The 14,044-nt window shown below is 34.3% G+C and overlaps 1 protein-coding gene across 1 annotated transcript; it reads right to left on the minus strand.

Moving 5' to 3' along the window:
- Positions 1–4,928: 4,928 nt before the first annotated feature.
- On the minus strand, positions 4,929–11,549 carry LOC141486193 (uncharacterized). The gene is made up of 5 exons (XM_074183911.1): positions 9,266–11,549; positions 8,542–9,210; positions 8,109–8,335; positions 6,460–6,618; positions 4,929–6,404 (listed from the first exon to the last, which is right to left on the minus strand). The coding sequence occupies exons 2-4, from the start codon at positions 8,564–8,566 to the stop codon at positions 6,481–6,483; spliced, it is 390 nt and encodes a 129-aa protein (XP_074040012.1). The 5' UTR covers positions 8,567–9,210; positions 9,266–11,549; the 3' UTR covers positions 4,929–6,404; positions 6,460–6,480.
- Between the last annotated feature and the right edge of the window lie 2,495 nt (positions 11,550–14,044).

Below are 14,044 nucleotides of genomic sequence, written 5' to 3' on the forward strand. Positions count from 1 at the left end.
TCATTTGGGTTTTTCTTATGTTCTTTATAAAGTGTGTCTTTCTTGTTTATAGATTTTACCAGACCATTTGTAATCCACTGTTTTCGATGTTTGTTTTTGGCATTTATTTTAATTTTTTGAGTATTAGTATCTATATTTGTTCTCACTACTTTCATAAGAGTTTCAGCTAATTTATTTGTATCTTGAATATCATAGAATGTAGTCCAGTCATAATGCTTTAAAGAATGTTTTAAGTTATTATAATTTATAGTTTTCGTATACAAACTTTGGATTTGCTGTCCCGAATAGTCTTTCCCAATGCCACCCTGTTGCAAATGTAGAATTGTCGATGAATGATCAGTGAGTGCAGACTTATAAATACAGGGGGCACACAAATTATTGGATAATTCATAATTTTAACTTCTTACAAAAATATGATCTAAGCAAGTTCCTGAAGCATCTCTTGTTATTCCATTTATTGTTGAAACAAAATCAAATTCATAAAGTATGTTCAAATAGTCAGACACCAACTGATCATCCTCATCTAATATGTTAATGTTAATGTCACCCAAAATGAAATGATAATCAGTAAGAAATTTTGATGCCACTAAATACCGCCCAAGACTATCTAAAAACTCTCTAATATCAGTAGATGGTGGTCTATAAATTGACGTAAGAATAATTTTTTTATTATTTACAGTTACATTTGTTTCAATGACTTTAAGTTGGTTAATGTTTATGATATTGGTATGGTACTTTAAATTATCACGTATGTATATTATCACGCCATCATTTTTGTTTATATCACCTTCATTATATATTAAACTATACCCATTTAATTTAAAAATACCTGTGTTTTGAACCTTAAACGTTTCAGTTAAAACTATTACATCAAATTTATTTTCGAACTGTTCTAATATAATCTCTAGCTCATCCATATTCTTTGCAATGCTTCGTATATTGTGGTTAAACACCTTGAATGAATTTTTGCAATTTTTCTTGTTAAAATATCCTCATATTCTACAATATTATATACAGTATAAGTATCTAAAGTTTTAATTCTAACATCCCTAATATACTGATCCATCCCCAATTCTCTCTATTTCTTTACTGTCCTTTAAGATTAATTAATTGTCTACCCTAATTAGGAAAAAAAAAAGAAAAATATATATAAATTATACTAAAAATAATAAAATAATGAGAAATATATAAACAATTTTCAGGTCGCTGCTCTGGCAATTATTCGGTAATGAAGTGAAACAATCTTAATGAGGCGGCTGTTGGAAAATTGCTGTAGGTTTACTCCAAAATGATGTAATTGTTCATGCCGTTGTATATAATGTATATAATATATTTCAATGCTTTTTCTCGATTGTGGTTTTTCTTTCTGTAAAGTAGCAACATTTCAAAATTTTCATGAAAAATGCATGTTCTCAGGCAAACAAGTCCATTCAATTGAATACCGCGAATTATGAAAAGCTGCAATACATGTTATTCTTCGCATCTGAAGTTGAAAAAAGTCTAAACTAATTTGTTTGTCTAGTGCAAATTTTTGAAAGAATGTTTTTGTGAAATCATTTGAGAAAATTTCAAACGGTGAACGCTGATGGATATTACCCGAGGCATATTTTTTATAGCACAATATGTGATTTGAGGAAATTCATGAGGAAAATATTGATGTTGAACTTTGAACTGTACAACGAAGGTAACGATGTCCAACGAAGAGTCTGGAAATTTGCTTGTGAATGTAATGCTCCCCCAAAAGGAACTATAGCAGATAAAGCCAGTTATTTTGTTGTGAATGGTGATCTCAGCAATATAGCTATAACTCGATTGATTATATCAAGATTATGAATACAAAATACTTTGTCAGTTTCATTTCCTCCAAGTATTCATCTCTCCTTCACATATTGGCAGGCAATTATTCGGTAATGAAGTGAAATCATCAAAATATCAGGTAGAAAGATGTTATTCCTAATGAGGTCTAGCCACGCCCCTACCTACCTGACATATATATAAATTCAGATATCCCATAGTACAGTCATAATCAATCAGTTCATCATTCAGTTGATACCTAAATCGAGAACAATGGATATCGATATATTGAGACAAGAACCTCTTCCAAAGTTTCTAGAAGAGATAGTGAATTGCGCGACTCAATCACAACGGCAAATGATGTCTCCAGGCAAACCGATACATGAAATCGAATATCGAGAGATTCGAAGAGTATTCATGAGAATAGCTATGTTGTAATTGTTCACGCCGTTGTATATAATGTATATAATATATTTCAATGCTTTTTCTCGATTGTGGTTTTTTTTTTGTAAAGTAGCAGTATTTCAAAATTTTCATGAAAAATGCATGTTCTCAGGCAAATAAGTCCATTCAATTGAATACTGCGAATTATGAAAAGCTGCAATACATCATTCATCTCTCCTCCACATATTGGCAGGCAATTATTCGATAATGAAGTGTGTGAGATAACACCGTGAAATATCATACAGTCCACTATATCTATATCAAGACACTCGATAACCTTCGTATTTATATATATATATATATATATATATATATATATATATATATATATATATATATATATATATATATATATATATATATATAGTAATAAACAAATTAATTCAACGAAGTGTATCATCAGTAATTTCTAACATGGTCCTTCGAGCCGCATGAAACTAAGCGCCGAAAACTGTAGCAGGTAGAAAAACTTGAGGACTTCAATCGACCAAACAAGCCTTCGGCCTGAACGGGAACGAAGCGAAACAATTCATAGCTGGACGATTTTTAATCGTTGGCAGACAAAGCATCTCAGCCGGCAAACCACGCCGCAAAATACATGTGATGTGAGTCCTTCCGATTTCCATAATTTCATTTAGTGTTTATCCTTATTTCTCAATCTCTGTGCGGCTGTTGGAAGGGTTCATAAGTAAACATGGATCAAGAAACTCTAAACCGTAAACGTGGGTTTATAAAAGGGCGTCAAAGCTTATTTAAAAATTATTTATTAGCATTGAAACAAAAAATTAAGAGTGAAAGTATCGAGATACTTGATGGAAAGGCAATTTTAGGTTCACAGAGTAGAATGGAAAGGAATATTGATTTGATTAACGAATTTAACAAATATCAAAGTGAGCTTGAAACATTAACAGATAATGTAGAACGGATACTAATAGAACAGGAAGAATTTGAAAATGAATACCATGAATGGAATTCAGAAGCGAAACTCATTATAGACACATATTATTTAGCGTTTCAAGCACAGGAAACAACAAGTTCTTCCAACAAAAATATCAGTTCAATACAGGGGATAAAATTACCTCAAATCGAATTACCAAAATTTGCGGAAAATTATGAAAATTGGCTAGAATTTATAGGTACGTTCGAATCACTAATTCATTTGAATGATGCTATATCAAAGGTACAAAAGTTTCATTATTTACGGTCAGCTTTGATGTCAGGGGCGGCTCAGGTAATTCGGAGTATTTAGTTGGCTGCTGATAGTTATGATGCATCCTGGGAAACTTTATGTAATCGGTACGATAACCGTAGCATTTTGGTTCACAATCACGTAAAATCTATTTTTGAAATGCCTATTCTAGTTAACGAATCAGCTTTTGAATTGCGAAAAATGCTAGACACAATATCAAAACATTTAAGATCTTTACAAGCGTTGAAGCAGCCTACAGAACGGGACACTCTACTTATTTATTTATCAGCTCAAAAATCAGATAAAAAGACTGCTCGAGAATGGGAAGAGTGGAAAAATAGTCTGGAGGCAAAATCGGCACAAATTACTGTGGGACAAAATGCAGCGGCTGGAGTAGCGAGTGAAAATAGTACGGGAGTAAACGCATGTAATAGTACAGGAATTGTGAGTGCAAGGCAAATTTTACCAACTCTGGATGATTTCAAACGTTTTCTCAAACTAAGAGCGGATCTTTTGGAAACCTTGAAACTAAATAAGTTGCCGAAATCTGGGGATAATGAAAATATTTAAACTAAACATAATGCTAAACGCGTGTTTACAACAACTACTGCTTACTGCTTACTTTGCAAGGGTAACCATTTCGTTCAAAACTGTCCGGATATCTTAAAACTATCTGTTAATCAACGAATTGATAAAGTGAAGCAGCTTAAACTTTGTTTTAACTGTCTAAGAAAAAATCACTCAACTAATAATTGTCGTGCAAGTACGTGCAGAAAATGTAATGCCAAACATCACACCCTTTTACACTTTGACAGACCACGGTTTGGGAAAGCAGAGGCACCATTAGGAAATCAGTCATTAGGCGAACCGTGTTCTGTAGCTCAGCCTTCAAATGCAATTTTAACATCGCTAAATGATAGCAACGTGTTATTACAAACCACTTTAGTCGAGGTAGTGACGCCATCCGGGCCATCACATATCTGTCGAGCGTTGCTAGATGGAGGTAGTCAAAGTAATTTGATAACAGACGGATGTTGTAATAGGCTAGGGTTGAATAAGGTAGAAATACAGTCGGCGATATCGGGAATTGGGCAGAATATTTCATATCTTAAGTACCAATGTAAAATGAAAATAAATTCTCTTTATAATGGATTTAACACCGATGTAACGTGCTTGGTTATTCCTCGAATAAGCGGAAAATATCCCTCTTATCATATCAACATATCACCATGGAATATATCAAATGTTATTCGACTGGCAGATCCAACTTTTTGCGAACCTGGCAATATATACATACTCATTGGAGGGGGTCTTTATCTTATCCTGTTGTGTGTAGGTCAAATTCCGTTAGGACCCAACTTACCATCCCTTCAGAAAACTCAGTTTGCCTTGCAAACGCCAATTAAACATTGTTATTTCTCTGCTAATTTGGATATTCAATCCCAACTTGCCAAATTCTGAATTAGATTAGATTCAAAATGGAAAACTTTTAGATCGCAGCTTTCAACACTTAATGAACTCAAAATTCCAAGATGTGTAATCATTACTGATCACAGTAAGACTGAAATTCATGGTTTCGCAGACGGCTCCTCGGAAGCTTATGGCGCTTGTGCTTACCTTCGCACTATCGACACTGCCGGAAATATTCAAGTCAGCCTAATATTCTCAAAGGGTAAAGTTGCTCCTGTGAAAATTGAATCTATTCCAAGATTAGAACTATGCGCAGCACACATCATCGACAAGTTGAAATCTGCCTCGAGTCTAGAGGTAGATGAATATTACCTTTAGATTGATTCTACGATTTGTTTGTCGTGGATACAAACTTCTCCCAACTTACTGCAAACATTTGTTGGGAATCGTGTATCTAAAATTCAAAAACTGACCGATCTGGGAAGCTGGCGTCACGTCAGATCAGGTGATAACCCTGCAGACCTTTTATCGAGAGGGGTTAGTCCTAAGGACTGTATGATAGTCCTAAGGACTATCATACAGTCCACTATATTCAGTAATACACAAAATAATTCAACGAAGTGTATCATCTTCAATTTCCAACACACCCTGTACATGTTTTTTTTTCCTAAACGATGAGACACCCTGTATGGCAGCCATGTTTTTTTTCCTTAACGCCCGTGGCCATGTTTTTTCTTCAATCCGATTTACATTCATTTATTATACTATTTTCCACGCTGACATATTTGAGACACCCTGTACATGTTTTTTCTCAAACGATGAGACACCCTGTATGACAAACATGTTTTTTTCTTTAATGTCTGTGGCCATGTTTTTTCTTCAATCCGTTTTTTCGTTCATTATTATTATTATATCATTATTTTACGCGCTGACGTATTTGAAACACCCCGTACATGTTTTTTCTTAAACGATGAGACACCCTGTATGACACATATGTTATTTTTGTAATTCCACCGCACTCTTATCTATCAAATGAATTTACTCGATGCTCATTACATCCTTCTATGCGTCGATCACGTCGCACACGTCTCTTTCCCAATCACTACCGTAAGTACGTCCCCTAGGGAATACGTAATAGAACTCTTGTATCCCCTCTACTATCATCAAAACAGTCGTTTTCCTTCTAATTATTATCGATAAAAACAATAAATAAAAAACATTCTTAAAATGTATGAAAAATATATAATAAATATATAAACCTATACATATCTGAAAAACACGTTGAGGGAATAGAACTGGAAAAAATGAACTCAATACACATTTCCATAATAATTATCATTACATGATACAATCAAAATATTTAAACTCGAAATATACCATTTTTAGTAATAACACATTGCACAAAACTAATTCAAAACAAATAAAAATACTTGAGGTGATATGGTAGCCATAGGTTCAAACTAAATTTTTTTATTTAATCTTTCCTTCGCTTTAACAAGCTACAATTTCGTAACAGCCTCAATTTCCGCATTGGAACACTTATTTTTCTGTCCATTTTGCACTGCATCTAAAAAAATGGAAATGGTTGTGAGAATATAACTATTTTGGCTGATGATTTTTACCTATCAAAGTTGAACATAAATTCAGTGATAAAAAGTTTTTTTTTGCTTGAACCCAATCCAACTGTACAGAATTGCCAGTTCATCGTGCAAGACACGCTGCATCAATCTCTTCACCATTACTTTGAAGTTTGTGCCGCCTATAACGGAGAGCTCTTTCACCTAGAGAAAAAAATAATAGTAACACAACAGTTATCACGATATAATCCCTTTTGCCGACCAAACTATTGGATGAGCCCAATTCAATAATTTTTAAATTCTCAAATATCAATAAAATTAAAGACAAAATCTATAAAAATATAGTCTCTCCAGAAAGTGATGAAATTACTTCCAAATATATATATATATATATATATATATATATATATATATATATATATATATATATATATATACAGTAGTCAAGATAAAGGAATTTTTTAATCGGACATAGCACTCGAGGAAGTGGCAAACCATAGACACGTGTTTCGGGCTTTTGGCCCATCATCAGTATGGTGCAGCCAAGTGTAAGGATGGGCAACACTTGGTTACCAGAAGAAATAAATACAAATGCACGGAGCCACCAGCAGGAGCCAGCCGCACATTTGTGGTTTCACTTAATAGATCTTGTGTTCACAAGAAAACTATCAAAATCACCACGGAGGCAGCTATAGCTACCTGCGTGACATCCGGGTCCAGGAAATAATATAAATACGAAGGTTATCGAGTGTCTTGATATAGATAAAGGAATTTTTCAATCGGACATAGCACTCAAGGAAGTGGCAAGGTTATCGAGTGTCTTGATATAGATAAAGGAATTTTTTAATCGGACATAGCACTCAAGGAAGTGGCAAACCATAGACACGTGTTTCGGGCTTTTGGCCCATCATCAGTATGGTGCAGCCAAGTGTAAGGATGGGCAACACTTGGTTACCAGAAGAAATAAATACAAATGCACGGAGCCACCAGCAGGAGCCAGCCGTATTTATATTATTTCCTGGACCCGGATGTCACGCAGGTAGCTATAGCTGCCTCCGTGGTGATTTTGATAGTTTTCTTGTGAACACAAGATCTATTAAGTAAAACCACAAATGTGCGGCTGGCTCCTGCTGGTGGCTCCGTGCATTTGTATTTATTTCTTCTGGTAACCAAGTGTTGCCCATCCTTACACTTGGCTGCACCATACTGATGATGGGCCAAAAGCCCGAAACACGTGTCTATGGTTTGCCACTTCCTTGAGTGCTATGTCCGATTAAAAAATTCCTTTATCTATATCAAGACACTCGATAACCTTCGTATATATATATATATATATATATATATATATATATATATATATATATATATATATATATATATATATATACATACAGATTCACGTGAAAGGGAAACCCTGTAATGTTCAAAGAACACCTCGTGAATCTAGGGACATGGGATACGAATTAACTAACTGTCACTTTAAATTTTTGAAGTTTATAAGCATCAGGAAAAACCTATCTCGGTAAAGAGTTCCAAAGTTCAGCTGTTCTATTGAAAAAAGATCCCCGAGAGAGAGAGAAATTCGACAGGTCTCCAAACTCTCAACAAAAGGGTGAGAATTCTGCACTCGACGAGTTTTGTGTTGTAATGAAAACATAATTTATATTATATAAATACAAGGGAAATATACTAACCACTTCAGATATATTCTCCTTATTCTGAAGAAAATCTTCGAACAGATTGAGATCTTCTTCAGTTCTCAAATGTAATTGGAATTGATCTAATATTGATTCCTGTTGTACAGGATCTTCATATTGCCTGCTCTGAATCAAGTTTATATTAGAAATATCTTGTGAAAGCTGGTCCATCTTGATGTTCAAAATATTGAGCTGTCTCAATATTTGCCTTTTGGAATTTTCATCTGCAAAAACAATAGATGTTTATAAAAATAATCGTACCACATTCACCATGAAATAGGTTGAATTCGGAAGAACTTTTTTGAGTTTGTGAGATACTGACTTCACTTCTACTAGCTTCAACAGATTTCGATTGAGATTTCTTCAGTAGGGAGATATACTGAATAATTTCGAAATTTAGTATCAAAGATTGATTTGAGAAAAATGTTACCTTTGAAAAAATGATCTTCCAACATCTCGGGTTGTGTTCTTGACTCCACACCTGAAAAGATATATTTCCAAGTCACGTTAGTTCACGACGTTTCGATTGTTAGTATCTACAATCGTCACCCGAAGACGATTGTAGATACTACAAATATCAAAAACGGAAAAAATGTGATATTTTCAATGAAAAAAATGGTTTCCTAATGTTATCTTTTTCACTCAAGACCTCAAAACCATTATCCATGATTCTTAAATTTCGAAGAGCTAAGATACTGATTCACTTCTTTCGATTCTGCTCAAAAACAGATAAACAGACGAATGAACATTTAGATGTTGTTGAAAGTTTGATACTTATTATCTTGGTGTGGAATCGAATCACCAGTTTCCACAAGTCCTCAATGGAATCTAGAACTTTTTTGGTTTATATCTGATGAGTTTTTCGACCAACTATATACAAATACCTACCTAATAACTTCCATTCCTTTGAATCTCAAGAAGCATGTATCCTGTGAATGGGGCCTCTTGGTTGTATATTTTATTGAAAAGTGTTATTATTTTATGTTCTCTATGATCCAGTATGGGTATTTTTATTAGAGAAACCTTACCTCATGTTTTATTTCATGATCACAGTAACCTAATTGTCTTTCATCCTCATATTCCTTTTTATCACAGGAGCCTGGAAAAATGAGTATTTAATTGATACCAACACTCAACGAAACATACCTTCATACCTGATATATCTGTTTTCTCTTGTTCACAATTATCATTTTCTTGTTCATAATCTCCACAATTCTGTTCACAATTTTCATTGGAAATAGATAAAGTTATCAAACTTATTGATGAATAAATTCGATGAACTGTTAATCAACATAATCGATGCCAATAGAAAAATCTATAAAACTGTATTCGACATTGCATTTTTCTGTAGGTACATGTATTTTTCAATTTCTTCTTCCTGGATTAGTTTCAACTCAGTTTTTTTGCTGAAAATATATAAGAAAAATTTGAGCATTCCGTTATAATGTCACGACATCATTGAAATTATCCAAATTTAGAATTTTCTGACATGTATCAATTTCAATATTTCAAAATAGAAACTCAACACTAAACTCACCATTCACAGCAATTAATTTTGCTTCATATTCGCAACCCTTAAGCTGCGTCCTCACTGAGTCGATACTGTCGATCGACTCTCTCCATCGACGTTGTCGCCTTGGTGTGTGTGTACGTGACACGCGACTTTGTCGATCGACATGTCGATTTGTTTTCCATCGATTTTCGGTAAACATGAAAGAGCAGTCGATCGACTTTAGTGTGTGGACGTGTTTTCGATATTCGACAAACCGTTAGTACTCAATGAATTCTTGCCTTAGTGACATCGTAGCCGTGTGTTTTTGTCGGAGAAATGGAATGGGAACAAGATAAAGTCATAGCCTTTATTGAGGCATACCTAGTAAAAACAAATTTTTGGGATTCTAAAACCAAAAACTATAAGAACAGAAACTTGAGACATGATGCCCCTATGGAAATCGCTGAAGAATTTCACGTCAAGAAACAAGCGGTAGAACAAAGAATTTGTCAATTGGTGAGAGAAGTATAAAAATAAAGGACACCAATGAATCTGGCTCTGGTAAGTAAGATGTGTATAAAAGTAAATGGTTTGCTTTTGAAGAAATGAAATTCTTATTAGACAAAAATGAGCCCAGGGAGATGTTGGATTCAGAGGAACGTATAGACTTTAAGAACTTCATTTTTTATATTTATCGTATCATACATGCATATAAATAACAAAAGGTTGTGAAGCACATAATTTGGAAGTAAAACAAAGGATAAAACTCATCATATTTTCGAAATTCAATTCGATTATTTTTAAAAATACTAGGAAAATCCAAGACTTTCGGTGGTATATACAATATTTAGTTTTACGTAGAGTGTTGATAAGGGTTACGAAAAACTTTTTTTCTGCTTCATTTCGAACACTTTTTCTAAACTTCAGTTTGTAAAAGGTTTTTATTAATAAACTTTGAACAATTGCATGACAACTGAAAAGACTCAGGAAATCGCAAAAAACAAAACTACTCCTCCTTACGAGTTATTTCTAAATTAATGTGGTCAAACGATAAATTTTAACATATTTCGTATTGCCAAGGAACTTCTCCTTCAGGTGTCATAAAATAGTATCTTAATGTGTTTCTCACTTGGTGGGCTTGCACTGCACTCTTTCTGGGTATTCTGGGTAAATCTGCCAAGCCAGGAGGAGTTCCATTATCATTCCTTGCATCAGAGTAGTCAGAATCAAATGTTTCAGGGGGATTATAAATGTTCTAAGATGCACTTTTTCTAAGAAAATTGTGCAAGTAACATCCTACTAACGTTACCTTGCAGGAGGTTTGGGATACCAATTGCAATGGTTTGCGGAATATTCGAAATACGTTACATATTGAACTGGAATTTTTTTACTATATTTCTATTAAAATTGAATTATCCTTATATGTCTGTCGTTGAGGAAAGTTTCAATTTGAGTTGATGAGCTAATTTATTATTGTCAGTTGTTGCGTAATGAACTAGACTCCGTTGAATTCATAGGAGTTTGTGTTCAAATTATTGTATCAGTTCTAACTATTTTAAGGGTGATAACCGGTGATGCATGCAGAGACATCACGAGTTGCCTACAATTCGCACACTGGATTGAAAATTATTCGCGATATCGGAATGCGCGTTTTTGTGTTGCAAATTTATAAAAAAGGAATAGGCTCTCGAATTTTCGTTCGCTGAAAGATGATGACCTTGCTAATTTCATGGTAAAGCAAATCAACGACTGATCTCGATTCGCAAAATATATGAACCATTTAGGCTTTATCCAATTCATAAATTGTTGTTGAATGATTTATAGTGGTCGCCACGGTCATTTATAGGTGAGTAGTTCATAAGACTATCCCTTGTTATGATTATTTTCATTGTTTTATGTATGTGAAATATTATCGATGGTCATTTACAGTTGTAGATCGAAAATAGTCTAATCTGTGAAGTCATCATCAAAACAAAGAAAAATTTATTCCCAATAAAGAATCACAGCCAGTGCAGCAGAAGCCACAGTCTTTTATTCTAAAAACCCTGAGATTATTTCGTTCCTGTGCAACTTGTCGCCCAATCGAGGAGCTGTTTTGTGTGCTGGGATAAACTGAGGAAGAATTATGGATAAGGAACCGACTGAGAGAACCCTAAGACCAAGGAAATCATTGAACTATTCTCTCCTAGACAAAGGATTGCCCCAAAGAGATTCAGGTACCCCAAGGAACATCGAAGATCAAGGTAGGACTGTTCCTAATTTATTGTTAGAAAATTTGAACGTGGAATATCCACCAGTTACGAACTCAACAGGAGCGATTCCAAGGACATCTGGAACTTTGAATAGAACGCCAATAACAAATTATAAGGAAAAACTAGTACTAGGTAGGGAAAGAGCTGACATATCACCAATCGCTTCTCTAGTAATTGAATCATCATCACGGAATGCGTGTTCTAGCAACGAAAGAAGTGATTTTTCAAAACTTTCTCTCAATCAGGGGGCAAACTTTATACAGGGGGAAAGAACAAATCAACAGACAACGGATACCACAGAATTATATTTTTCTGAATCAAGTCAGGGAATAACTAATTTTCCGGAAGTAGATTTAAGTAAAGGGTCAAAAATTTGTCAGAGAGCAGATATTAGTCAGGGTGCACCGACTGGTCAGAAAACAACTGATTTTGCAGAAAGGTGTTATCATCAGGGGGCAACGGCAAACAATGTTTCAAAAATGCCTTCGTTCCAAACTATCAGCCACCCCCATATCAATCATTTCTTCCAACCCCCTTACTAAGTGTGAATAATGTAGATTTGAATAATTCAGTTAGTAAAATCGTTGCATATGTAATAGAAAATTCACAAAATTATGGTTTTACAAATAACCCTGTACATACCAATAATGCAAATGATGTAAGACCACTTGACCACTATACGTAAAGTAATACCACAGAACAATTTTCTTTCAGTGATTTAGCCAAAATTTCACCAACTTTTGATGAAAATACCGACTTGCACTCGGATTTTTTAAGATATCTGGAAGGGGGCGTTGATTTGCCAGTTGTGCCATTTAATAAAATAAAGCTTGTATTAAATAATTCCTTCATAAATTCTGCAAAATTATGGTGGAATGCTCTCTCCAGTACCTGTAATACGTATTTAGAATTCAAGAAAGTTTTTCTGGATCAATTTTGGAATGCCAGGCAGCAAAATAAATTAAAGTTGCTGCTGGAAACCACTGTATTTAATGATGGGTTATTCGTAGACCACTTCAACCATTAGGTGGCTAAAGCTCAATTTTTACAACCCCCTTATACACAGCAATAGCTAATTGCCATAATAGCGCCTCATTTTCCACCCAACGTTGCTGGTGCTTTATACGGAGCGTCAACGCTTAATGAAGCCCTCAAGAGGTTGCGTCACGCAGATGAATTCTATAAAAATTCTTCTAGAAAAAGACAACAAATTCCTTTTAATTCTGAGTATACAAATACCAAAATCAACAAAAATTTTCTTCGAATAACAATAATAAAACAAAAATAGCAAATTTGGAAGTTTATGAAGAAGAACAGGGAAACGAGCGAGATTCCCAACATTAGGCTCAAATGTTGGGGCTATTGTACAAAGAGCCGATTTTAATATCGCTAATAATCCAAGAAATGAATTACTAGTAGAATACAATTTTGAGCACACTTTATCAGAAGATAGATCGCCTGTCATTGACATACACGTGTATGGACTGACTTTTTCTGCACTCATTGACAGTGGCAGTCGTGTCTACATTATCTGATGAAGTGTGGTCACAGCTGAAACAATATCATAATATTATACCTCATTTTTTTTGTAACGGCATCAAGGTTATTCGAGCATTCAAAACTAAAGCCAGAAAAGTATCTTGCCAAGCACAGATTAATTTCAGAGCTGGAAAAATGACAAAGGACAAAAGCTTCATAAATGAGTTTTTAATTATTACCGGACTTTCTTTCCCAGTTATCATCGGTTGTGATTTTTTAAGAATTCATCATGCTAAACTGGACTCGTCAATGAAAACCGTCTGCCTAATGCAAGACTCTAAAGTTTTTACAATCCCTGAATCACTTTTCGAGCATCAAGGAGTTGAGGAATCATTTGAACTGAACGCTCTTGTTAATAAAAGTATTCATCAAACATCACAAATTCTGAATGAGCGTGAAGCTAACGATTTTTCACTCATAATTCAACAGAGTCATATTAATTCAAGTTATAAAAATATTTTTCATGATATACTTAGGCAGAATTCGGAACTTTTTCAAATATACCGGGTTGTGTGAAAAGTTATGAACATTCAATAAGATTGAAAGAGTATTCTGAGTTTTTTGTTAGACCTTATCCCATTCCAGGGATGCAATCGATTCAGCAATAGCGCAAATGGAATCCTGGGGGGTGATCGAAAGGGCCACTTCAA

The sequence above is a fragment of the Leptinotarsa decemlineata genome, unplaced genomic scaffold, assembly GCF_025532065.1.
Source record: "Leptinotarsa decemlineata unplaced genomic scaffold, Ldec_3_MD MMD2_tig00026347_RagTag_RagTag, whole genome shotgun sequence".
NCBI lineage: Eukaryota > Metazoa > Arthropoda > Insecta > Coleoptera > Chrysomelidae > Leptinotarsa > Leptinotarsa decemlineata.